The 27398-nt window shown below is 32.4% G+C and overlaps 1 protein-coding gene across 1 annotated transcript in view; it reads right to left on the reverse strand.

Annotated features, from left to right (window-relative positions):
• SNX2 (sorting nexin 2) overlaps window positions 1–27398 on the reverse strand; it is a 62739-nt gene continuing 35341 nt past the window's right edge. The window contains exons 5-15 of the mRNA XM_061422952.1: window positions 27322–27365; window positions 25775–25916; window positions 22724–22802; window positions 16535–16610; window positions 15466–15579; window positions 15120–15213; window positions 13514–13719; window positions 7170–7313; window positions 5973–6053; window positions 5778–5849; window positions 1–4272 (exon numbers count right to left, since the gene is read on the reverse strand). Coding sequence (XP_061278936.1) covers window positions 4222–4272; window positions 5778–5849; window positions 5973–6053; window positions 7170–7313; window positions 13514–13719; window positions 15120–15213; window positions 15466–15579; window positions 16535–16610; window positions 22724–22802; window positions 25775–25916; window positions 27322–27365 — 1103 coding nt within the window. The 3' untranslated portion in view covers window positions 1–4221. The remainder of the gene's footprint in view (window positions 4273–5777; window positions 5850–5972; window positions 6054–7169; window positions 7314–13513; window positions 13720–15119; window positions 15214–15465; window positions 15580–16534; window positions 16611–22723; window positions 22803–25774; window positions 25917–27321; window positions 27366–27398) is intronic.

Raw genomic sequence — 27398 nt, forward strand, 5'->3', positions numbered from 1 at the left:
TTATGGAAGCAACAAGAAGGCAATTTATTGTTCAGTTTTGTTAGATTCTGTCTGACTTTAGTTTTATTAAACAGTTACATATATAAATTTAAAATAGAATTCTTTCCCTCAAAGCAGTCCCTTAAATCAGTTTAATCCCATTAACTGATGTTAATAAAAAAAGAAAAATTTCTGTGTATTAACAAGCGGGAAGCTTCACCTTGTCTTTAATTACAAAGTTTCCATTTGACTCAGTTTATTAGGAAAAATACTTATTCAATTTCTTGAGAATTAAAGTATGTGACAAGAGGAAGGAAGATGAAGATTTTTAATTTTTTCATGTGCATTAAAAGATCAGATAGCAAGCCACAATTTTCCTGTTTTGTACCATCTTCTATTCTTAGCCACTTCTGAAGTAACAGTATGAAGAAATAAATTCTCTGTATACCAAAGGACTATCTAGAATTCAATGTTTATGATTAGAAGAAGAATTGCTAATATATCTTTTTCCATACAGTTTCAAGGAAGAATGTTTACCTTCAACAGATTTAAGAAAAATCAGTTCAAGATAACGATTTAGATTCTGGGTTTGTTTATCTGTAAAATAAGGAAGTTGTACTAGAGTCTCTAACTTTCCACTTGTGGAATGGTACGAGTGCTCACTACTTGCAAAGCACTGCGCCACCAAGTCTTATACCTGAATTGTATTTGCTTTTGAGAGCAACACCAACAAGTCCCTTTCATTTAGCTTTTAACACTTCACTGGATTTGGAGTGGTAAACAAAAAAAATCGCTGTTGGACATAACTCTCCTTTTCCAGTTTCATGCAATTATCTAAATCTGAACTGCCCAGAGTCACAGCCAGTAGCCACATGTGACAACCAATCACTTAACATGTGGCTAGTCTGAATGCATATACAATCAAAGTGTGAAACAGGGGATATAGAACACTTAGCACAAAAAACAGAATGTAAAACATCACAGTAATTTTTAATATACTGGATTGCATGCTAAAATATTTCAGAGCTACTCAGTTAAAAATTAACTTTACCTGTTTCATTTACTCTTTAAAATATGGGTAAAGAAAACTGAAAATTATGTATGTGGCTCACATCGTATTTCTACTGGTCTGTAACACTAAGGACCTCATCCACAGATCACCGTGACCTCTCCTCATGGCCTTGATTACAAAGGTGGAGTAATCAACAATTTTGATGCAACTCCTGTTGTAATTTCTTCCCTCTTCTTGCTATTTCTGTGTCTGGCCAATCGTTTATCTTATTACTTGAAACCATATCCTTCACTGTGAGGATTAGAAATGAAACCTGTTTGATTCTGGATTTTATTCTTTTTTTCAATACTTTGAAACAGATTATATCACAGATATGGTAACATATACATTTCCTGCTGGTGGATATGGAAATGTGTCCAAAGATCTCAAGTCAGTGACTGCACTTCCTTTTCACAGCTGTTGTCTTCCCTCCTACCAGTGACCTTCCTTCCTCTAAAATAGGATGACGTTCGCTCCTTCTATCTATAGTCTTGAATCTTGTTATTCACATGACTGCCCATGCAGGGAGCCATAACAAGAAAGTGAAGTAGACACTTGGCTTCATAACTAGTCACATGCTATAGGACAGAAAAATGAAAATCTCTGTAACTTCCTTAGACATCAAGAAATATTTTTTAAAGGATTATAATCTTCCATTTTTACTCATCTGATTTCCCTCCTTTAAAGAAACCTGATTTGTTAAGAGACTTATTTTATATTTAAAAGCCACTTATGAAACAATCTACACAAGAAATTGGTAAAACTTTGCTATATCTGAATAATAAAAAGGTTAAAGAGTAGCCAACAATGAAACAAGGGTATGAGATTAATATATATATATATATATATATATATGTATAAAAAAGGTGGATAGTTGAAATTACTCATCAAAAATACAATAAAAAACTTATGTTTTAGAAATATTTTAGAAATAATATTTTTATACACATTTATTTTGCTTTAGCCTTGCTTTTATGTTATTAATAGAAGGTGATTTTGATTAGAATTTGACTCTCTAATAGAACAATATTTATGCTAAAGCTTGGTAAACAACATATTTTAAAGTAGAAAGGCACTTTAGGAATCAGTTTTATACCCTTGTTTTATAGATGGGTCACACAGCTACTGAGTATGTTGACTCCAAGTTCGGTTTGTTCTGCTGTATTATGCTGCTTTAGTCCTTCTTTATCTTTTATCTGGTTAAAGAAAAAAAAATTAAACTCATATGTTTATAACTAAAAGATTATATTAATGCTCTTGCTGTTCTATTTACTTGGAATCAAAGTATTTTAGTAAGATGTGAAGACTGATGGCTAAAGATGACTGTAGTGCTGAAGAAATTAAATCCTGTATCAGAGGCTCACATAATTTATTTGAAATTTCCAATACTCTCTTTATGTTTTAATAAAAAGATTGTTAAGGGGAATGGAATCTGGAATGGACTCAGGTCTGTTACTCTCTTCAGCTTAAATCTGAAAATATTTATTATTTTATTTGGTGGTCCTGGAGGTTGTTATAAATATATCAGAGCAGAATTGAAGATTTCTGCTTGAATAACTAAGTTACTATCCTATGTGTAAACTGAATATTTGGAAGTAACAAAACTATATACCTAATACTAAAACCTCAGTATAGTGGAACTGTTCCCAGTAAGCCTATATTCTGCTCAGTATTAACGAGACAACAAGATAGGATCTGATATATATTAATATGAATTACTCATTTCTTAAAAGTATCTAAGTCACCTCCAAGAGAAGCAACAACAGAAGACTGTACTGTTTCCGATTCAGTTTCTCCTTGTTCTTAAGACGGCAAACATTATTTTGCATCGTCCGGGATTTTTTTTTTTTCTGTTCAATTCATCAAGTCTTTATTATTAACCTGTAAGTGTCAGGTATTCTTCTAGGTTCTAGGATTATAAATATGAACAATACCTACAAGAGGCTAAAAATTTCAACTAAAAGAAGTGCACAAACATCGCCTGAGGAGACTCTGCTACGTTAACTGTGTTCAGTAAGCTGTTAGAAAAGACTCAGTTACACATACATCTTACCCTTCCAGAAGGGAGACACAACTGAGGAGCATCTTTAAGAAAAGTCTGATGCTAGTCACAACTTAAATTTTCATCAACATCAAGGATTATATAACTGCCATGTAAACATGATACAGAAATAGGTGAGATGGTTGCCAAAGACAAATTTCACTTTACTTCAAATTTGCTTTGTACCATCATTGGCTATTCATCAAATCACTGGGTATTTTAGCACAGCACTTTTCTCTGTCAACGATGACCACAGATGATCTTTTAGCTTAAAACAACAAAAAAAAGGCAAGGTAAGGAATAAATTAAATATATGCAAAGTCTTAGACTTTGAAGGTAATAGAAGATGAGCAAAATCCATAGGACCTGTAACAGAAACAGATAAATATTTTTTTAATTGTTAAATTGGGCACTTATAATAGGAAAGGATAAAAAACAAGACAACTATTTACTCCTTTACTCAAGACAAAAAGCATCTCTCAAAGATGAACCAAGAGATAAATGTTCTTTGGTTTACGATGATTTTGCAAAAACAAAACTTAATTAACCTTCATTTAGTGACTTAGTAATGAAAGAGTTCAGCTTTTTTGGTCAATTAAAAAATTAATGATCATAGCATCACCTAAATACATCTAAAAGAAAAAGTTTCTTTGTATTAAAATGCTTTCAAAAGACTTCTAATATGTTTACATACCCAAATAATTTGTTACTAATACTTCACAAGGAATATAATTTTATTACTGTAATCACAAAATCATAATTTCTGTACAGGAATGTATAAGTGAACATTAATCAATGCATTGATAATTCACTTCATAAAGAGGGTGAACACACTACAGAACATACTGTAAAGAAAAAATATTGTAAAATTTTCTGGCCTCGCAATGCACTTTTTAGTGCAAGTATTTAAGACACAATAGTGTTCAATTCAGCAAAGTATTGCAGAATGTCATGCCACAGTCCACTTAATTCAAAGACGGTCAGGACATGCAGCTTGTAATAAAATGTCAGAATATATATTTATAAAAAACCACATGTAATTCATAAAATATATAGTGGTTTATTTAGATGGTTTTCAATGATTTCACTATGGAATTCTGCATAACTGGAACAAGCATCCAAGATCTTCTTAACAGGAATAATCTTCTTGCTAGGCAATGGCTTTGGCCTCAGGTAGGAATGCCTCCCAGTATTTTATCAGCTGTGGATGATAATAAAACATATTCTTATAATCTGTCATATATATATTTCATGAAGCATTAAAAAAATCTAGCTAATAATAAATAACATTTACTAAAGTCTGATTCTTAAAGGGACCATCTAAATTCCCTTATACAGCTTATCAATATAATTAGTTTATAAATTACTTAAAAATATTAACTATTCATGGCTAATTTCAATTTCTGTAATAAAAAACACAATTTAAAAAATACCTAAAAAGTTACGATTAATTTATGCAAAACTGTATATATAAAAAGTTTTGCTAGTGTAAACTATATAAGATTACCTTAAATAATAAAACTGCAATGAGCTTTTCCAATATAAAGTGATAACATCTCCTAATTCAGAGAATATTCACATTTTATGTTATTGCCAGCCAAAAAGAGTGATAAAGAAGGAAGAAAAGAAAACATCCAAGCAAGAAAGGGAAAAGGACACTGGAAAGAATTAGCTGTCGGTCTTTTCTGGATAGTCCAGAAAATAGTACAGATTGACATAAAAAGTAACATTAAGTTTAAAACAATTCTTTTAAAGACAAGCTTATATAAACTAATTTTTCCATTTAAAAAATCTGATTTTATGAACTAAGTACTTAAAATATATTTAAAAAATTGAAGATACAATGTTATCACCTAATTTAAAATTTTATTATATAGTTTTAAAAGAACTGGGGGAAGAAATCCTTCTGTTCAAGATATTAAATAATTTGACATACTACTCAAAGTTACATTAAAGTACACAGGGGAAAAAAATCTCTATTATCTTGTTACAAACTTTTCTTTACTATAATGAAAACCCATGGTTTTCTCTATTTAAGGAGACAAATGCCACTTGTGGTATACAATCAACATGAAACCCAAACTAAAGCAAAAACAATATTCTTTAAAAAACCTTCAAAACTTAGTTTTTAGTTTAAGTTCTAGCTAGTATGAAAGAGAACTTACTATAAGAATATATTTAAACATCTGCAATCAATAGAGAAATAAAACTGGGAAGACAGAGAAAAAAGGAAAAATAGTACAGCATGTTTCTCTAAAGTCTAAAATTGAGAAACCTCTCTCTCTCCTAGGGGTTAGGAGTAGAGGCAAAAAGAACTTCAAACTGAGTGTTAAGTTGCTCAGTCATGGCCCACTCACTGTGACCCCATGGTCTGTCCATGGGATTCTCCAGGCAACAATACTGGAGTGGATTGCCATTTCCTTCTCCAGGGGATCTTCCCGACTCAGAATCGAACCTGCATCTCCTGCATTGCAGACTGTTTACCACCTGAGCTACCAGGGGAGCCCCAAGAAGGACTTGAGGATTTCCAGTTACTTTTACTGTACCATTTTATTTTCCCTTTGCTAGCTTTGTTTTTTTCTACTCCATTTATTGCTTCTCAAGTTTAAAAGCTCATTTCATTGGTTATCATCTTTAAAATAAAAAAGTATATCAAAAACAAGTTCTAGAAGTCTGTAAGTTATAAAAAAAAAAAAATTACCTTACCTGTTGTTGTGTTTGTACTAATGATTCTAAGTACTTGATAATAACAGTTTTAAAATCTTTCACTCGTTCTTTCTGTTGAAATATAATAAATGGGGGAAAAAGCTCCATTAGTACAGAACTAAATTTGATTTTACCACAGTATCACAGCAAAATGTGACCCCGTTGTTAAGAAAAGTGTAAAATTATTATACTTGCCTCAAATCTTCCCACTTCTTTTCGAATTGTTTTAGAGATCTGTTCAAAATCTCTTTCTCCTTGTTGTACTTTTGCCTCCCACTGACAAAAACAAAAGATAAGATTTTTAACTCTTGCCTGGGAAGAATCATTAGAACTAGCTGTTATGACCACTCATTTAATTTATGCCTAAAAATCCTGAAAGCTCACCACTGGCAAGACCCAGTTTGGCATCACTCAAACTTGTATCTAACTTTCCAGTACTGGAAGTGCATTATCAGCTTAATTTCCATTAATATTTTACTATCAGATATACTCAAGATCAGGATATTATAGTGCTTAATGAATTATAATCTCCACATCTTAATTTAGATGAAAAGATTTTGAATATAAAGTTCACCATCAAATAATTCAGCAATGCTAAGAGTATAATCCTCTCATTTCTTTATACAACTTTAAATTATTTCAAAATATATCAATAATATTTGCCTAATTTCAAGAAAACATGTTCACAATTTATATGCCCATGGAAATAATTAGAAAAATCATATGACATACATTTAGAAAACATTTTTGTAATGGTGTAATGTCCAGATTAAAAAAAAAATGCAATTATGGTCTATTGAAGAGCTATTAGTAAACATTAAACTCACTATAGAAACAATGAACGTTGTGATTAGTGACCAATGGAACAGCTAAAAATAAAATAAATCAAGATTTAAGCAATGGAATGATATTTTCCCACTATGTAACCGAAACATTGGTACATACTCTTCAAAGAGCAGGTACATTTACTTTAAGTAATATAAAGGTTGTCCTACCTCTTCAATTTCCTTATTGAAGCATGGCAAAAGAAGTGTATAAATTATAATAAACTTATACAAATTTACTAAAATACCATATATAATACATATATATGGGGGATAATATATAAGTAATTATCTGAAATCAAATTATCTCAAAAGAAAGGTTAATTTAAATGTTTTCCTTGTATGCTTCTTTATCCATTCCATAATTATGTGAAAGTAACAAAGGCTGCTGGAGATTTTTACGATGATCAAAATGTTAAAGTAATTCTAAAACAGTTTACAAATTATGAAAAAAACTGCTAAGTGTTGAATGGTTCAGAAAAAAATTCATGAAAAATTATGCATATATGAATGACTTAATGGAAAACTTGGGTAAAAGAGATAAGTAAAAGCATTTTGTATTAATCACCTCTCTTATTTCATTTTTAGCTTGCTGTATTTTATCTGGTTTGTTAGCAACCATCATTTTTGCTTCAGTTTCACGTTTTTTGAGCAAAGTAATTTGGGCATCTTCCCATTTCTGCCAGCATTTCACTCGATGGTCAAATACACCCTATAAGTGAATGACATAATAATTATTAACTGGGAGCTAACACTGAAATTCTTTTAAAATACCAGAAGTGCTACATACTGAAAACAATAAAACCAAGTATTTATATGCTATTCTTTATACTAAGATACTGAAAATAAACATGCTAATATCAAAAGAAGTAGATTTCCATACTCATTTACATAAAAATAAAAACCCACCCATAACTGGATGAAATATACAAAATCCATTTCACTAGCCTTTAGGGTTTAAAATCTGGCCTATAACAAGGTTTCTAACAGAGTTTTATGCTTTGAAGAAAGACTTTTTAATAGGAAAATGCTGGTATCCATATCTACAATTGAAAGTTTTCCTACTAAAATATCAAAAGCAGATTTAAGTTTTGGAAATATGTCAGAAAATTGAAAATAGGAAATTGGAAAAGCTGTAAGATAACAAAGTAAAGTAAAAATGTGGTGGAAGACATTATCAATAGCAAATAAAAGAAAAGCCAAACAATTTAAAGGTATAACAAAATGGGGAATGGGGGAAAGAGAGAGAGTCTTATACAAGATGAAAAGGGCAAATGGATGTACATATCTAGTATGCAGAACCTAATGAAGAAATAGACAAAAAAAAAAGAACAGAAAAATCCAACCAACTCCATGACTTCTTTCAAGGGGTTTGGCAGAGCAAGAACAAGCTACTAGAAGACAGTAATTAGAGATTTCTTTAAAAAAAAAACAAAAAACAAAAAGCTGATGGACAGGATGGAATACAACAGTAATCCCTTTTCTAACTTGATGTTGAGGATATATTCATATTTTTTTAGTATTTATTAATTGAATAAATGAATCAAACATTAATAGGTGAAACAGTTATCTTCATGTATTCCAAGTAAAGTGTTCTGGATCAAGAAACAGTAAATTAATAAATGTTCTTATAAGAACTTGATGAAGAAGAAAGCACCTAGATTGTGTATTTTCAAAATGTAGGCTTTGGAAAAAATGAAATTTGGATTCGAACACTAGTTTTGTCGCTTAAAACTTTGAGTAAATTCCCAAAATACCCAAAAAATTGGGTAAATTACCCAAAGTCACTTGACTTTGGGTAAATTCATTTAATTTCTATAATCCACAGTTCTCTCAAATATAAAAGAGGACAATGAGATCTAGATTTATGCACTGGAAATAAAATGAAAAAAGTATACAGCATGCACAGTGACTTAACCTACCAGATGTTTAATAATTAGAAGATACTATTACAGCTTACATATAAGTAACATACACACATAAATGTAGTTGATTAACTAGATATCTACTAGAAGTGCACATAATAATAATTTAGTAGGGAAAAAATAATTGGACTGTATTCAGAAAAATACTAGTTCTGTATTTGTGTATTATAAAAATGTGGGCAATAATATTAAAAATTCCAAGTCAACAGATAGTTCTTAAAGACAATACACATTTTAATTAACCAGGACAAGAGACATACTAGACAAGTGGGGTCGCACAGAGTCAGACACGACTGAAGCGACTTAGCAGCAGACAAGTAAGTTAAAAACACTCTTATCTATAGGCACTGAAATCCGTTTTACTAGATTTGTCATCTCATATCATTTCTCTTCTCTCAGTAGTGAGTCCTAGTGTCCTCTTTGCTTTTCCTGTTTAAAAGACCATATCAGCCTTAAAACATTTCTCATTATGAATTAATTTTGCTTCAGCCAAATTAAAGTGGGCCAAAATCACAAAAGTAACAAATCTAACACAAATACATTCCCAAAGTCACTATCCTTTAAAAGAAGCAATCCCTGTGCCTTACCATATACACAAATTTTAAAAGTAATTTAAGATTTTTAGGCCTAGTTTCCCTTTAAATGGACAGAGCCATATCAGCTCTTTATTTATAAATTCCTCTGTTCAATAACTAAATTTATTATTTAAAATATTTACCAATACAGGGCAGAAACGAACTAAAATGCCCTTTAATTTTAATATTTGCTTAAGTTCTTAACATGTATCAACAGGCCTTTTCAGTGACATACTACCTGAAACTAATTTGGTCTCTGCCCAGTTTATTTCATAATATTCCAGAACCATCACATGTTTACTGTGGTACAGATACAGGAACAATTTTAAAGGCAAAATGATAAAAGTCTGGTTATGTTAGAAAAAAAAAATTAATCTTAACTCCATAAAAATTAACTTTTTCTTCATTTGTCTTTCTACCCTTGTAACACTAGAATATAAAGAGAAAATCAGAACCACACTTAATCTTCTAAAAATGTGATCTTAAAAATCAAATTATTGTTGAGGTTTGACAGAAACCAACAAAATTCTGTAAAGCAATTATCCTTCAATTAAAAAAAATCAAATTATAATGTAATGTAAGCCTCTGCATGGCAAGATACTAATCTACTCTGGTATAAACAGTTTCATCTGTAAGAGGGAAACATTTAGACTGGTGATTCACTTTAGACTCCATACCCCTGGTGATTTTGTGGTACCTATCTGTATGCAAGCTAGTCTAAATTAGATAAGGCTGCAGTTGTAGAGCAGTTTTCCTAGCCAACCAGGAAATTTGAGGCTGTAATTTTAATTTTTTCCCATTGTAATTTAATTAATACCATATTCTACTTCAGTGAATCTGAAAGTATGTGGCCCAGATTCCTGGAGTCCTGAAAGAATGCTGATTATACAGACAGACAATGAAGATGCTAAACTTCTTGGGGAATCCATCTATTGATTTTTTTAAAAAATCACATTTTATATATTTTATACATTTACTTTCAGAGCAAGAATTCCTTATAAAGAATTCTAGTGCTGAAAACACTGAAAACTACTACCTCAATTCCTGACCCTACTCTAGAGGTTCATAGGAGGCCAACACATGAAAATGTATGTAACGAGTTTACCATTTAATACATGTCAGTTAATAGTACTACCCAAAATGTGGAGTCCCAGATGTCAGAGGCTGTACAAAAGAGGAAAACAGAAATTTTCTGGCTTAAAGGCCAGAACTGGGGAGTATTTTGAGCAGGTGAACTTTTATCTTTTTAAGACCCCAATTTCTCCTGTTCTCAGCACCCTCACTTTAAGCTAGTTCTCAAAGTACTTTAGCTTCAAAATTACCATCATTTTGAAAAATACTCTCCATATGGATAGAACAAAGGGCTAAATAGTATTAAACAGCTATTAGAAATCAGTAAGACAAAAAAATTAAAGAAAACTGGGCAAAGGACATAAACAGTTCATAGAAAAAAGAAATACAAAAGGTTTACCGTTTGTAAAAATGCTTACATTCACAATAACTAAAGAAATTAAAACTTATACCTTTTCAGAGAGTAACATGGCAGTGTTCATGGGTATTTAAAATTCATATATCCACTGGTCAAGTAATTCTACTTCTAGGGATTTTATGCCCAAAGAGTTATTATCAAAATACTTAATATTTAATATTAGACTGATCAAATAATTCAAGGTCTATCTATATGATAAATGATGGAATATGATTAACCATTTAAAAGATTACAACATATCTTTACATAAACTGATAAACAGATCTCTTAGAAATGGAGTGGGTAAAAAAGCAGGCAAAGAACTGTGCATATAGTATGCTCCTTTTTGAAGAAGGAAGAGATGAATGGAGAGAAAAAGGTGGTTAAGAAAAAGAGATAGAAAGAAGGAAAAAAAAGAAAATTAGTTTCATACACATGCATGGCTAATTCTGTAAAGACACCTCACAGTATCTGACTGAGGGAAGAGAGATTAGAGGTCTTGGGTAGAAAAGAAATTTACCTTTTAGGGCTGCTAGAATTATTCTATGCATGTATTACTTATTCAAATACAAACAGTTTAAATTTAAAAACAAAAAATAAAGACCATAAAAATGTCATATAAATGTCATTTATAATTTCTCAATTCCTTTATGAAATTGAGTTGGGCTAGGTTTCAGGAGAAAATCAATCTGAAACAGCTTAATGCATCTTAACGTATAACTTGACCACAGACCATACTGATTTAGTATTTCCCAAAGGGTGTTCCATATATGTGCGAGGACATTAAGTGGACAAGGACAGGGATATCACAAACATTATCTCAAAGACTTAGCTGACTGTGGTACATTTTTCAGTGTCAGTGTTCTGTAGGAAACATTCTAGGATGTGAATATAACTGTAACTTCATGAGATGCAAAAATACAGTAAGAAGGTAAAGGCAGTATGAGAAAAGCTGTTTTTGAAGGATGAGCATCCATTACACAGGAAGATTAACACTGAGAGGGAGTCTTCTCCCAGGTTAGCTCTTCTCAGCAGGTACTACCTCTCACACAGTGCCAAGTGTCCCTTTTTGAACCCACAGGTTTTTTCTGGAGGTGTTATTCTTTTTAACAACAGCTCTCATGCTAGTGGGAGTTCTGGAATGAGGTGAGAGCAGGTGGCAGAGAAACAGGAACCATTATCTATAAACTGGACTTCGGTGTATCACTAGTTGCCTGTTTAAAATGAAGTATAAGGTCATGGCATCCAGTCCCATCACTTCATGGGAAATAGATGGGGAAACAGTGGAAACAGTGTCAGATTTTATGTTTTTGGGCTCCAAAATCACAGCAGATGGTGACTGCAGCCATGAAATTAAAAGATGCTTACTCCTTGGAAGGAAAGTTATGACCAACCTAGATAGCACATTGAAAAGCAGAGACATTACTTTGCCAACAAAGGTCCATCTAGTCAAGGCTATGGTTTTTCCAGTGGTCATGTACGGATGTGAGAGTTGGACTGTGAAGAAGGCTGAGTGCCAAAGAATTGATACTTTTGAACTGTGGTGTTGGAGAAGACTCTTCAGAGTCCCTTGGACTGCAAGGAGATCCAACCAGTCCATTCTGAAGGAGATCAGTCCTGGGTGTTCTTTGGAAGTAATGATGCTAAAGCTGAAACTCCAGTACTTTGGCCACCTGAGGGGAAGAGTTGACTCACTGGAGAAGACTCTGATGCTGGGAGGGATTGGGGGTTAGGAGGAGAAGGGGACGACAGAGGATGAGATGGCTGGATGGCATCACTGACTCGATGGACGTGAGTCTGAGTGAACTCCGGGAGTTGGTGATAGACAGGGAGGCCTGGCGTGCTGAGATTCATGGGGTCGCAAAGAGTCGGACATGACTGAGTGACTGAGCTGAACTGAATACTCTAACTATCTATATTAACATCTTTAAATAGCTGAAGAGAAAAATTAACCACCAGGATAAAGAGTGACATCTAAGAGTAAATACAAACAAAATTGATAATTTAGCCTAAACCTAAGGAGCCTCTATAAAGTGCTAAGAACCCTCCAGCAATAAACTGTCACTAGCCTGAGAACGGAATCATCTAAAAGATGCATCAGTGTTCTGATTACAGATGAATATCAATTTGATCAGACTTAAGCTGAAAAAATTTTGTGTAAGAAAGCAAGGAACAAGGTTGCATTAACTTTCTAGATGTTTGAATTCAAAGTAAACTTCCAGTTCCCCTTATTCCATAAACTAATGTTCATAACAATACTTCAAAGACACCATAAGATCTTAAAAAGTATATTCCAAAACATGTAACAGACAAAATAACAGTTCAATTATCTGAATATTAGAGATATCTGTAAAAGACTAATTTTTATTAGTTAATAGGTTTACTTTCTCAATTATTCAGAAACTTAAGACTGCTCATCCTCAACCATTACAACTTGAAAACACAGTTCTTTATCTAATCTAGTCCCATGTCATCTATAAATACGTGATGACCATACCAAATGTTTTCTTATCATCTAAATTCACGCTAAAGTCACCGTTAAATGTATTCATGCAACAGTCAGTTCTGGTTTCGTCTGATTTATTATAACTTTACTAATGAGAACAGAGTCCAGTGGTAGTGTCAGCTCATACTAGAAAGAGTAAACTAATGCTATCAGTTAGTTGCAAACTTCTATATGTAAATATGTAAGTAAGTATGTATTGGTTTTACCGTATTTGGCATCTTTAGATCCCTTAAAAAAAAAATCAATTCTGTCTATGGTATTAAGTCATGGGGAAGAGAATATTAAGTTATGAATAATCATCTTGAAATCATTTTATACATACTAGTATAGTATGTAATTTACATACTTAAATGCATGCCTAATAGGAAACCATATTCTTCTTATAAGCAAAACAGTGAAGTATGAAAAATTCAAGGAAGATTACAAAATAAGGCTTACTTTCACTGCAGCAATAAGACGAATGTAGTCACTAAGTAGTTCTGAAAACATATAAAAGTCAGCAAAAGCTTGTTCTTGATGTAACTGGTCTATCTTCTCCTCAACCTCTGCAAGCTGAGACAAAGCTCTAGATAGAGCAGTATGATCTTCAGAATTACCTAACATGGCAGCACTTTTAGCAAAGGCAGCTGTGTTGGCTGAAAGTTCTGAAATAGAAAAGCATTCATTTTTAGTGCTCACTAGTGAAGTTCTTAAATATTGCATTGATATTTTACATTCTCTTTAAATTTTATCTATTTACAAGCTGCTCAAATATTTTAAAATAACACTGTAAAGCAATATGCTCCAATTAAAAAATAAGAAAAATATTTAAAAATAATAAAAACAGTCATTAAAATGCCTTGGGCATATAAACGTCAACTGTTCAGAGCTCTACTGAAAATTTAGAAGTACACTGCCTATACGCCTAGGGTATAAACTATGTTTAAAAATTTGATATAATAATCTCCCTTCCCATTCTCCTCCTAAGTGCTTCTCTGTCTAGTCCTAAAAAAGACAAAAAATAAATATTTTTATATGAAAAGCACTGGGAACACTCACAATTGATTTGTATTACATTATCTGGCCTTTAAACATGTATTTATCATTGAAAATAACAATTTTTATGAGATTATTATTTAGCACACAGGAAGAAAACAAGGCAAAACTGTATATATAATTCACATAAATCTTACTCTTTTTTCCTTTGTGTGCAACACCAAAGCTTAGTGAAATATTAAGAATTTTTGAATGTGATCATTTTAAACACATCAAACAGAAAAACAGATGTCAAGAACTAACGATTACTTTGCCTGGATTTGCTCTGTTGCTCTGCATTTCATAAAGTTCTCTTAAAGAACCATAAAATGTTCCCTAAGAGAGAATATAAATAGGAAAAACTGTTATAAACCACTTTCAATGAGAAATATATTAGTAGATTTTTGTAATTACTTTTTTTTGCAATGTATTACTGATAATGGCACTTACAAGTAATAAATTATTTACTAAGTGGTTTAGAACGTGTTCTAGAAAGATAATTACTAAGTGTTTCAGAAAGGTAATTCTAGAAGTCATGTATTCTTTAAAAATAAAACCAAAAACACCTCACAATGGAATAAAAAATTAGAACTCAAATTTTTAATGAATTTTAAATACTCCCCTTTCTGGGTTTTTTAATACTGTGGTTGAAAAATGAAGCAAATGCTTCACAGTTCTTTAGGAAATATAGGCACAAAACTACATTTTAAAGACAAATTTCAAGTATCAATTTTTGAATTTCATTCTTTAATTATTAAGAGCTACCAATAAGACATCTTCATTCATTCAGTATATGCTTAACAAAGAGTTAATTATCAAGCAGTTTTAATCTAAAATTCAAAATATACAAACCTAAGATTTTTCTCTTAAACTAGAAGATTAAAATACAAGAAAAAATATTAAGTAACAAAGTTGAAACAGAAAACATCCTCCTAAAACTATTCATTTCACAACTTTAATCATTTTTAATAAAATAAAATATCTGAATTAACTTACAGTGTTAAACATATAAATAACAAGACAAACAAACCTTTTCTATGACAGACCAAGGCTTCCACACTGGCATGAAGTTTCCTAAGTTGCTGATCCAGATTTTCAAATTGCTGCTGCTTTTCTTCAAACCACTAAGAGAAAAATGAAAAATGGAGCTAATTTAGCCACAACAAACCAGTGTAAATTAGGTTACCAATAGCAAGCTACATTCCTTGTTTTAAAGCAACGAATTAACCATGTATAACCATGGTGGTCAACTGATGTGCTGGGAACTACACTCAATAAGCAAATTAATATCCTATTTTCTACTTGTACAGCTTTAAAATGCAATTGTTGGGCTCATTAATTCATCTCATTATTCAAGTCGAAAAATCAGCTCTTACTGCATCCGATTCATTCATCTTGATTGTCATTTTGTTGACAGCGTCGGCAGCCTTGTTCACCATCCTCAATATTCCTGCTCCACTCAGAGCCTGTGTATTAACTGCTCTAGGCAGCTGGAATTGAATGACAAATAAGGGCAAACAAACCGGTTAAAAGCCTAGAGGCTTAACTGGCCACAAAAGGGACTGCCCCCACATAACACCCCCGAAAAAAAAAAAAAGAAAAAAAGGAGGTTGTATTTTCTTCACTCTCATACATTTCAATAGTGAGATCTAATTTCTCAAATACACTACTTGTACATTCTCAAAGGAAAACTTAAAAAATAGACTTTCCATTTGTTTTTCTTCTGCACGTTTACATTTAGATAGAACAACACTCTGTTTGTCAAAATATATTAAGAAATTGCCAAGCACTTTAACACTGGCCACCTGTTTGCTAGCAGATATAAACTGTTTAAAAGGAAAAAAGGAGAAAGTCTTGAGAAAAATCTCCTTATGCTTAGTCAGGGCTGTGAGATTTGGAATTTTTTTTTTTTAAACAACTCTGGAGTTCAAGTAGATTAAAAAAAAAGTCTCATATGGTAACAATTAGAGGATAAAATGTGCCAAATATAAAGATCAGCATGTTTATAATTAAAGTTCTTTCAAATCACACATTTCCCTTTCAAAACCTTAATAAGACTATTAGAATGTAGACATACAAACCCACATTCAACTATCTTTAAAATGAGGTCTGAATAAACTTATTTAATGCCTAAGCAATGACTTAGGGTATTCAGAATTAGACTATTTGTAAGCTGTTCTTTTAAATCTGGTTTTAATATATTTCAAGAAAGGGAATAATCATCCTACAATTATTGATATGAAGATATTCTACTATGAATTTAGTTAATTAAAGCTAATTAAAGCACTAAGCAAAAAAACAAAACACAACATATTGTTTTATTCCATTTATTAATGCAGCTGTTTACTGAACACATATACTTATACTTATGCCTATACTTATATAAATTACTGATAATCATAAATGAGAACATTTACATATAAAAATTTAAAGCAGAAATAGTACCTCCGAACTTTCTAAGAACTGCCTTAAATCAGGATCCTGTAGTAAAGTTGGATGCTTTACTGTTCTTTGAAGATACCTAGATTTAAGAATAAAATGCTCCTTTATTTATCAGTAGCATCTTATTTTAAATCTTATTTCAACAAAAGAATATTTAAAAATTAAAAAAGATGCCTTCTGTTTGCTTCCTATCAGTTTGCTTTCACTCTGATTATGTAGAATTTTACAGTAATTTAATATTAATAAGCTTTGCATTCATCTTTTGAAAATTCATAATTACATAAAAAGAAAAATTCATAATTATGTAAAAAGAGGCACAGTAGGAGGGTAGGGGTAGGAATGGAGAGAGGTTAAATTACTTACCAAACTTCTCACTGCAAAATATTAGAGTTAGGGTACATATGTAAGTTTGTGAAACAACTCTATCTTTTGGCACGTCAGTATGTCCCCAGTCATTATTATCTATATTCTAGTAATATATATATTACTAATTAGTCCAAACTATTTTTTTTAATTGTCATCATTACCAAAATGGAGAACAGCCTACCAATTTTTTCCCCCTTGGCAGTAGATTTAAATTATCAAATCAGTTTTGATCCTCATTTGACAAGGACTAAATTTTTTTCAACATTTCTATTTCCAAGGTTTTGCTATTTTTGATGTTTTCCTTATACAACATCACATAAAATAAAAAGTAAAGAGAAAAATCACTACTTAAATCACTATCAGCTTACTTTAGTAATTTTTCTTTACGAGAAAAGGTCAAACCCTGACAGTTACAATACATTACCAATCCTTCTTTCATAAGAAAAAAAATTCTACTATTTCAATCACTGCTACTTATCTAATCCCATTTTTTAAAAATTGCTCTTTCCCCAGATTAATAATTACATGCAGTAATGTTTCTATTATTTTTTTAAATTTTATTTTATTTTTAAACTTTACAACATTGTATTAGTTTTGCCCAACATATAATAATTAATATGCCTTTATTCTATTTATACAGAACAGATTATAGAATATGCCTAAGAGTTTCTGGGAAAAAAAAAAGCTCAAACGTTAACATTTATATATTTTTATATATTTAAATAAAATATTTACCATATATATTTTCACCATATATATATATACCATAAAAATATTTTTATATATTTAAATAAAATATTTACCATATTAAACTTCATTTTAAGTCATCAGCTCATGTAAGAGGTCATTATAATAGAAGTGGTATTTAATAGATATGTCCAGTACAATCTACACTGTGGTTTTAAAAATTATTTATTTGCTGCTTAGTTTATGAAACTAAAAAAAAGTACAGCAGGAACGCTAATCCTGTAAGTTTGAGAAATGCTGATATTTTTCCACTGGAATTTTACTTAAACAGTTTTAACACTGAAGTTGTCCAGTACTACTCTAGCTGAGTTATTAAGTCCAGTACTCTTCCCTGGAAAATCCCATGGACGGAGGAGCCTGGTGGGCTGCAGTCCATGGGGTGCTAAGAGTCGGGCATGACTGAGCAACTTCACTTTCACTTTTCACTTTCATGCATTGGAGAAGGAAACGGCAGCCCACTCCAGTGTTCTTGCCTGGAGAATCCCAGGGATGGGGAAGCCTAGCGGGCTGCCGTCTATGGGGTCGCACAGAGTCGGACACAACTGAAGCGACTTAGCAGCAGCAGCAGCAGGACTGTGTACTGTTTAAGAGCAGTTTGCATAAGTTGTTCATCTGAGTACACACAACAGCAGATAAACAGCAAGCACTTAAGACATTCATAAAATGAACAAGCAAGGAAGTACACAACCTTTAAGAAAAACTGCAGTACTTCAAACATAAATGGAAATAGCTAATACTACTTATATTCTAAAATAACTTTTTAAAGTGAGTTCTAGTGAGAATTTTTGAGTGAGTTCTATTAAGTGAGAACACTAGTCTCACGCAATATTCCAAGAAAAAGAGTGTTTCTATAACCAAGAAAGTTTGAAATATATTACATACATATTCCTTTAAGATTCATAGTGAATAGCAGCATATTAAATGCTGTGAGAAGTACTGCAGGAAAAAGATCTGGTTTAACTTTGTTAAAGCTTACATTAATAAACCTCAACTGACAGTAAATTTCTTTTTTTCACCTTAAAACATACTAGCATTTTGAGGAATCAACGTTGAAAAAGACAATAAAAAAAGACAATAAAAAGACAATACTGTCTTTTTCTACGTTCTAGATAAAGACAATAAAACTTTCTTAAGAGTCACATGAAAATAAAGAGTAATCAACCACTTTAAAAAAGTATTAAACTTACATAATGTTAAAATTAAGAAAAGAAACATAAAACGGATTTTTAATTGATTATTTGTAACTATACACCAATTCAGAATTAAGGTCAGAGAAGGTTATAGATACGTAGAAGAAAGATAAAGAACAAAAACAAATGTAGGAAGAATACACTGAAAATACAATGCAAAGAGGTATTGGGGGGAAGAACAAACACTGAAAGAAGACATAAATGAAAGACGCTAGGAACTGATGAAAAGTAAGTATCAGACTCTGCAAGAAGTGGTCAGCAGTTAGTTAAGATTTGTGCTAAGGAAAGGTCATCAGTATATTTACAATCACTAAGGGCTTTCAACTGCTTCCCTGGTGGCTGAGATGGTAAAGAATCTGCCTGCAATACAGGAGACCTGGGTTTGATGCCTGGATCTGGGAGATCCCTTGGCACCCCACTCCAGCATTCTTGCCTGGAGAATTCCATGGACAGAGAAGCCTGGAGGGCTATAGTCCATGGGGTCGCTTTCAAATTTCTACTTACTTACCAACACAAAATAAAGCAGGTTATACAAAATGCTTGAGAGAAACAGAGTTAAAGATATTTCTCTTGCTTTAGACTCAAAGATATGTGCTAACAAAGAGAGACCAAGAAGGCAAAAAGAACCTGTGTCTCTGATGACATTCATTTGATGATGATGAATATCTGATGATATTCAACAAACATATCTTGAGCATTTACTACACATCAGTTACTGTTCTGAGTACTCAGAATGTATCAATGAACAAAAGAGAACAAGATTCCTTTCCTACTAAAGCTTATATTAGAAAAAGAAGACAGACAACAAATCATAAAAATAATGTATGAGATAAGATGGCAAATGCTGTGGAGAAATGAAAGGACAAGTAGAGAAAGGACAAGTAAATGGGATTGGTGAAAGTGAAAGTTGCTCAGTCGTGTCCGACTCTTTGCAACCCCATAGACTATACAGTCCATGGAATTCTCCAGGCCAGAATACTGGAGTGGGTAGCCTATCCCTTCTCCAGGGGATCTTCCCCACTCAAGAATCAAACTGGGGTCTCCTGCATTGCAGGCGGATTCTTTACCAACTGAGCTTACTACGGAAGCCCAATGGGATCAGCGGTTGATGGCAATTTAAATAGAATAGGTCAGAAAAGGTGATACCTGAATGCCTGAATTTTAAACAGGTAATGGAATTAGCCACGCGGATACCCCAGGAGCAAAAGCTTTATAGGCAGTGCCACAGAGGGTAGGGGAGTGAAAACCCAGGTGAGAAAATGCCTGGGATCTATGAGGGGCAGCAAAAAGGTGAGTGTGGCCTAGAGCAAAGTGACCAAGGAAGATATGATATCAAGTACGTAACAGAGTGAGCAGTGCATGTCATGGAAGATTTTATAGATCATTATAAGGATTATGGCTTTTACTGAGTGAAATTAGATGCGTGTATGAGTGGGGATGATGCATAACCACCAGATGACACTGGCGGTTATATTAAAAAAAGAGTAGAGGTACGAGGATGGAAACAGGGAGATCAACGTGGAGTCTACTGGAGTTAATTCCAACGTTTCAACTGGTAGTGAACGGAAGAAAAAACTGTTGTCCAGATATCAAAAGGAAACAACAGGATTTCCTGATGAACTTGATAACATTAAACATCTGCCTACCTCCAAACCTTCTGACATGAGTGGGTTAATCAATCTACACTAACTGTTGAGGCTTTGCCAGCTGGGTTTGCAGGTACTTATTATGATACACTTACATTTTTAGAGAAAAGGAACAATGAATTTAGGTTAAATAACTGGTCCAAGACCTCACAGATAGTGTGCAGTGCATAATGGAGTGCAGGTTTCAACAGAGAAAGGATTCTAAAACCCTATACAGTACTTCATGCTACTTTACATTTCTCAGTTTATATTTACAGAAGTGTATCAGAGAATCCCAGGGATGGTGGAGCCTCGTGGGCTGCTGTCTCTGGGGTCACACAGAGTCAGACACGACTGAAGCGACTTAGCAGCAGTAGCAGCAGCATCCTTACTATAAAGCAAACTCAATATGCTCATAAGGTAACACATGAAGCACTCATAAGAAAATCAAGTGAGCTATCTTTAGGATACTTAGAAGATGTAGTTTCTGCTTACTGAGTGTGGCACAGGAGGAATGTTTGGGTTCTTAACCACTCCCTTTCTCTTCTCATATTTTAATACCAGATATTAATCCTTTTGCTCAAGACAGTCATCTGGATTCTCAAAGTTCAATGAATAAATAACTATGTAAATGACTACTAGACCATATATGAAGAAATACATCCTTGACCTGCCAGATCCAACTAGGTCATGTATCCCATAGAAATGCCTAAATATTTAAATTTTAAGAAATGCCACAGAAAACTCACAATAAAAATCATTCCAGTTCCTCTGCTTCTGTACCTTTACACCTGTATTTTCTTTAGTTATCTTTTCTAATGTTGAATGAACTCATAATACGCTTTATCACTACTGCAAATTCTACTAAGGTACTGATAGTATTTAACAAGTAATATTTACTAGTCAAGAAACTACCTTCACAAATATACTAGGTCAAGCTTCAATACTTCTGTAAAACTCTCCTCAGTGTTACATAGTGAATGAAGGTACGGTTTAAGTACTATGCAATGCATTCAAGTTAAAAGAAAAGGTGAGTGGAGAACCAAATATGTCCTTGGTACAATAAATCTTCATTAAGTTTCTTATCAAAGATGTCATCCAAAATATTTCAAATTTACTCACAGAAAAACAGGACTGGAAAGGCTTCTCAAAAGGTCATGGTTATACTTTCAGGAAGAACTAAGTGAAATCAAGGCAGTACATTATCTGTCTTTATTCTTAAACATACTCAGTCTATGACTTCTTTCACCACAGAATCAATTCTAATGCCTAAATTAAACTTCTATTGATGCAATTTAAATCTTTTTCCAGAGTGACTGCTAGTCTCACAGACACAATCTCATCTTTTAAGTCTTCTCTAACATAAGATTTTAAGTTGCACACTAGCTTTTCTTATTATGAATTGTTCAAACCTGACTTTACTGTGGCATTTTTTTAAAACTGAAATAATTTATTACTAAAATCCAGAAATATGTTGTCTCAAAAAGAGTTTTAAAAACTAATTTATATCCTGTAGATATAATATGCTATTTCCTAAAAACTGTCCTTATCTACTCTAACCACTAATTTTAAGCCAAGAGAGAAAATAAAACAAATAAGCAAATTTGATTAAAATTAAAAACAAAAAAAACCTATGAAAGTAGCAAGGACTTTAAATCTAGGTAATTACCAACTATAAGGTGAACTTTAAGATAGTTTTGAACTTGTTTTCTCACATTTTCAGCATAGAAAGGAAGAAATGTTAAGATTCTGGGAGTAGATTCCTCCCATCCATTTCTCTTTGAGTTGGCCACAATGAACACGTCTTCAAAGCTATAGGAAATGTGTCAGGTCAAGAAGTATAAAAGAAGGTACAATATATATATCTATCAGCCTTTATTTAACTATACAGTCAGTTCAAGCACTGACTAACCCTTTTGTACTCTCAAGTCACAATCAACTATAAAGAATTGAAGGAGGGAGCATAAACCTAATTTTTCATTGCATTTAATAATATTTCAATATCACTAACTATTCAAAAGAAAAATTAATGTAGATGAAAACAAGTATCACTTTGTTATGAGAATAGAAATGGAACAAGGATACAGTACCATATTTTTTAATGAACCAATTTTCTTTAAAAAAGCTTATAGCACTCTTAAGAGTAATCGAGCGGTACTTCAGAATTTTCATACTTAATAATATACTTGTGCCACTTAGTGGAATCAGACTTATATTACTGAAGTAAAAACATAAGAGTAATAAACATAGCTGATCAGAATTACCTTTCAAGAGCTGCTCTCCGTTTTTCTACAAATTCTGTGGATGATGAATCTTCTTTACCCACCTTGACCTTGGTCATGCCTTTGAAAAAATTGAATGAGATTCATGATTTTCTACTACCGAGAAACATTCTTCTAAAATAATTTCTGCATAATTTGGCTTCCCTGGTGGCTCAGAGATGGTAAAGAATCTACCTGCAATGCAGGAGACCCAGGTTCAATCCCTAGGTTGGGAAGGTCCCCTGGAGAAGGCAATGGCTACCCATGCCAGTATTCTTGTCTGGAGAATTCCACAGACAGAGGAGTCTGGCAGGCTACACAGCTCATGGGGTCACAGAGTCAGACGCAACTGAGTAATTAACACTTTGACTTTCTGAATAATTTAAAATATATTTGAACTTGACAAAAAAGTGTCAAAAATTATAACTAGTATCCTATGTTTAACAGATTAATATATATACTGGGCAAGTACTTTTAATGTAAACCATAAAAGAGTACAGCTAAAGCAGAAGTTGAGCTATGTCTGTAGCTTTCCAGTTTGGAATCCTTATTTTACTTGATATATATTATACTCCTGGTAAATTAAAATGTGTTTGATTGCAATATGCATAATGGAGTTCAAATTCATGAGTTTAAGCTCACTTGATATTTTTATCTCTTATGAGCAATAATTAAGTCTTTACTTTTGGTACTAGAAAAATAAGTGTAATCTGTGAATATGCTAAGTATTTCCTCTGCCACAGATTTTAAGAACATGCTCTTGTTTGTTTATCATATCTGGTTTTATAACAGCTGAAATAATGAGCTCTTTCACAGAACCTCTCTGAATTTAAAAAATAAAGTCATGTGCAAATTTTTTCTTAGTTATTCATTTTTAAAAACTGATGGACAACATGAAATTTTAAAAATGACTACTTCTCTACTTGATTTTCTGCCAAGAACTTCACAGAACAACTTGTTATCCACCTTTAATAATTGCTCAAACTTTATGCACACATTTAGAGGAAACTAACTTGACTTTATCTTTTATTTAACTACATTTATTTTTCCTGCTAATCTCTTTACTTGTATCTTTTTTAAGATATAAGTAAAGGCATTTTATATGGTTGCCTCAAATTCTTACAATCTTTTCAATCCTTTTAATCTAATAATTGGTGGAAGGTTGAAGATTATTAGAGGAAAATATTAGTTTGAAACACAATAAACTTGGCATGAAAATTGAGTTTTAATTTTTTTTCCCCCTGGCTCAATGTTTAAAGACTAGTGAATCTAGTCACTAAAATGAGAAAAATTATTTTGTTTTTCCTCTTTTGATATATTAAAAATGGTTGTACAACTTAAAGCTAAAGAAAAAAGGATATTAATAATTAATTTATGATAAATGAAACAAGTTCACTACACAGATAATGGGAGGCCAAAGGATACCACTGCAACAGTTTAGAGAAATAAAATTATTAACTAGACTAGCAGTTCACAAAGCATGGTTAGAATATCTGGAAGCATTTTGAGACCTTTCTGAGGAGTGGCAGGGGATGTGTACAAAAACCTATCTTCATAATACACCATGCTGTTATTTTTGTAATTTTTACTTTCATTCTTTCATGAGAACTCAGTGGAGCTTTCCTAAAGTTATATGATGTGTTGTATTACAAAAGATAGAGTGCAGAAGCAGATGTGAAAATAAAGCTATTTTCTATGAAGTCAGAGATTAAAGATTTTGCAAAACTGTAAAAAAACAAAAAAGCCAAGCCATTCTTATCATTATTTTTTTGCCTTACAAAAATAATTTTTCACAAAAACCTTATTTGTTAATAACAGGTTATGAGTTTATTATTTTTGAGTCAATTAATAAATACAATTTAAAAATTCTCACATGTAAGTATCAAGAGGTATAGCTCCAAAAGCAAAAGCTCTTTAAAGGCCCTTCAATATATCTGAATACACAAGGGGTCTTGAGACCAAAAAGCTGAAGAACTATACTAGATCTTTGAATTTTAAAAATGAGGAAGAATATAAAAATGCTTTTGAATATATCAAGATTTCAAAATCATAAAAGATACAGATAAAACTGCTTTTCAAATCAAATGTTTAAAGAGGAAAAAACAGTAACTTAGCACGTGTATACCTGAAATTTAAAAAAAAAAAAAAATTAAAAAATTATTAAAAAAAGAAAAAAATTAAAAAAAAAAAAAGGATTTGCATTACTATGCAAGGCAAGGATATAAAATAAAAAGTATAGCAAGTGAAATTAAAACTTAGAAATCTTAAAAAAAAAAATAAAATAAAATGAAAAAAAAAAGAATAAAACTTATTTCAAATATATTTCAGAATAACAATCTTATATATATAAAAAATTGATTAAATAAAAACCTATGACTGGGAAACTGGTTCAAGATGGTGGAGAAGGAGGATGTGCACTCAACTTCTCCTGAGAGAACACCAAAAATCTATGACTGAAAAGAAAGAGTGGAAAAAATACTATAAAATTTTAATGGTGGGACAATAGAGGTTTTCCTCTTTTGTAATATTCTGCATATTCTTAACTCAGTAAGGCTTTATTACCTGTAAAAGTGAAATGTTTTTAAATGTTAAATTGAGGTATGTAATAAAATAAGATGAGTTTAAATAGCTCCTTTGTGAGCAAGGCTAAATCAAATCTTTTTGTACAATGTATAGCTGAGCATGGAACATCTCCAAGTCCTCAGAAAAATGTTAATATGCTAATAATATTAAATATTCTCTAAATGTTACTCAGTAATAAGGTTCTAATAACCCTAAAAGGGTTTTTAATTGCTTCCATCTTGCTAAATTCCAACTTAATATTTACAATCATCACATTGTATAAATCAAAATCCTTAGGTATTAGAAAATAAAATTTTTAGCTATACACTCTTCAGTTGATAAATGACTATCACAAATAGAATATTTAAATTCAGTATCTCTTAAGACATTGATATGTCATGATAGTGAGTGATTATGGAATACACAAATCCATACAATTAAAATTGAACTAGTACCGGTAACAAAAATCCATTTTTAAAGATTCATACTTACCTACTATACTCTTTTCTGGAGCTGGTGGCACAATATAACCAACATGTAAATACTTGCTTGCTAATTTGCTATGCAAACCGAGAAAGTCACTAAATCTTCTTTTAACTGAAAATTCACTTTTGCTGAACATGGAAAGAGAAGTCTACAAGTGAAGAAGAGGTATTTCAAATTTTGAATACTGAACAATTCTTTAAAAATTAATGTAATACATAATTGTGAATATGCATACACACACACAGAGGTCTACATAGCAAAAAAAATAGCTAACTAATGTGAAACAAAGATTTCTAACAACTGAAAAAACCCCAAATCACAGTTGTTGCTGGTTTGTTTGTTTTTTTACAGAAAACACCTGCTTTATTCTACACTTAACTCATCTCACCGACTCTACCTGTATTTACGCTAATAATTCTTGACCTCTGATCTTTACCTCTAGCCTAGATCTCCACTGGGCTTCAGTCTGATACATAGTCCAAGGGAAAACCTCCATTTAAATTGCACTGCCGCCTCAATTTCACCATATTTTCCCCTGCTGGAAAAGTGAAGGGAACTTCTCTGTATTGTTTACTATTCTAGCTTTTGGAAGACAGCCTGACTCCAAGGTACATAAATAAGTATCTGTTTAATGAATTAACAGATTTCACTCCATACTGTGTTCCTCTCTTTGTATTGCCTTTTCTCCAGGATCATTCCAACAACCACAGAGTTCCTCTAGACAAAGACTCAGGTTTCCCTCTTTCCTCACTTCTTACATCCAAGCTCTACTGATCACAGTCCTATATAACTCAAGAAACCATTTTCTTCACTCATCCCCAAAACCAATTCCTTAGTATTAACTATCACTTCTCACAGTAGGACTGCTGCAGACCCCCTGTCTTTAAGACTTGAAGGTCTACAATCCCTTTAAGAATTGCAACTGCCTCAAACTGCCTCAACTAGAGATCCTGACCTTTCTTTTTATCTTGGCCACACTGTGCAGCACGTGGAATCTTAGTTCCCTGACCAGGGACTGAACTCACACACTCCCCAGCAGTGGAAGCACAGAGTCTTAACCAGTGTTCCACCAGGGAAGTTCCCTGACACTTTTATCCTCCCAATCCAAACTGAGTCAGAGAGAGCTTTCTAGAACAAAAATCTCATTGTGCCACACTCTTGTTTGAACTTCAATGGTTTTCCATCATATAATTCCTAATGTGGCTATTCATAATAAAGGCAGGCTTACTGCCAAACAATTTAATCTGGCACTACTTCCTGCAGGTCCTAGAAAGCACAATGTTTTCTTATTTCTGGCTTTTACACAAGCAAATCCCTTTGCCCCCTCTCCCACCCGCAACACTTCTACTTTGCCTAGGTTAGATCCATTCCTGCATAGCCTCCCAGAACTCTCTCTCTACCAAACCACTCACGACTCACTGTGACTATTTATATGCAACTTTTACTGGATGATAACCTTGTAAAGACAGTGATCACGTACACTTTAATCACTGTAGTATCCTCATACTACACAGTGAGGGCTCAGTATTTTTTTAGAGGAGCAAAAGGCTTACCTTTGTCGTTACTCTATAAGCCATGTAAGCATTCATGCCATCACCTATAAGAAAAGCCAAGCTATTAAAAATCATAA

The sequence above is a fragment of the Bos javanicus genome, chromosome 7, assembly GCF_032452875.1.
Source record: "Bos javanicus breed banteng chromosome 7, ARS-OSU_banteng_1.0, whole genome shotgun sequence".
Taxonomy (NCBI): Eukaryota; Metazoa; Chordata; class Mammalia; order Artiodactyla; family Bovidae; genus Bos; species Bos javanicus.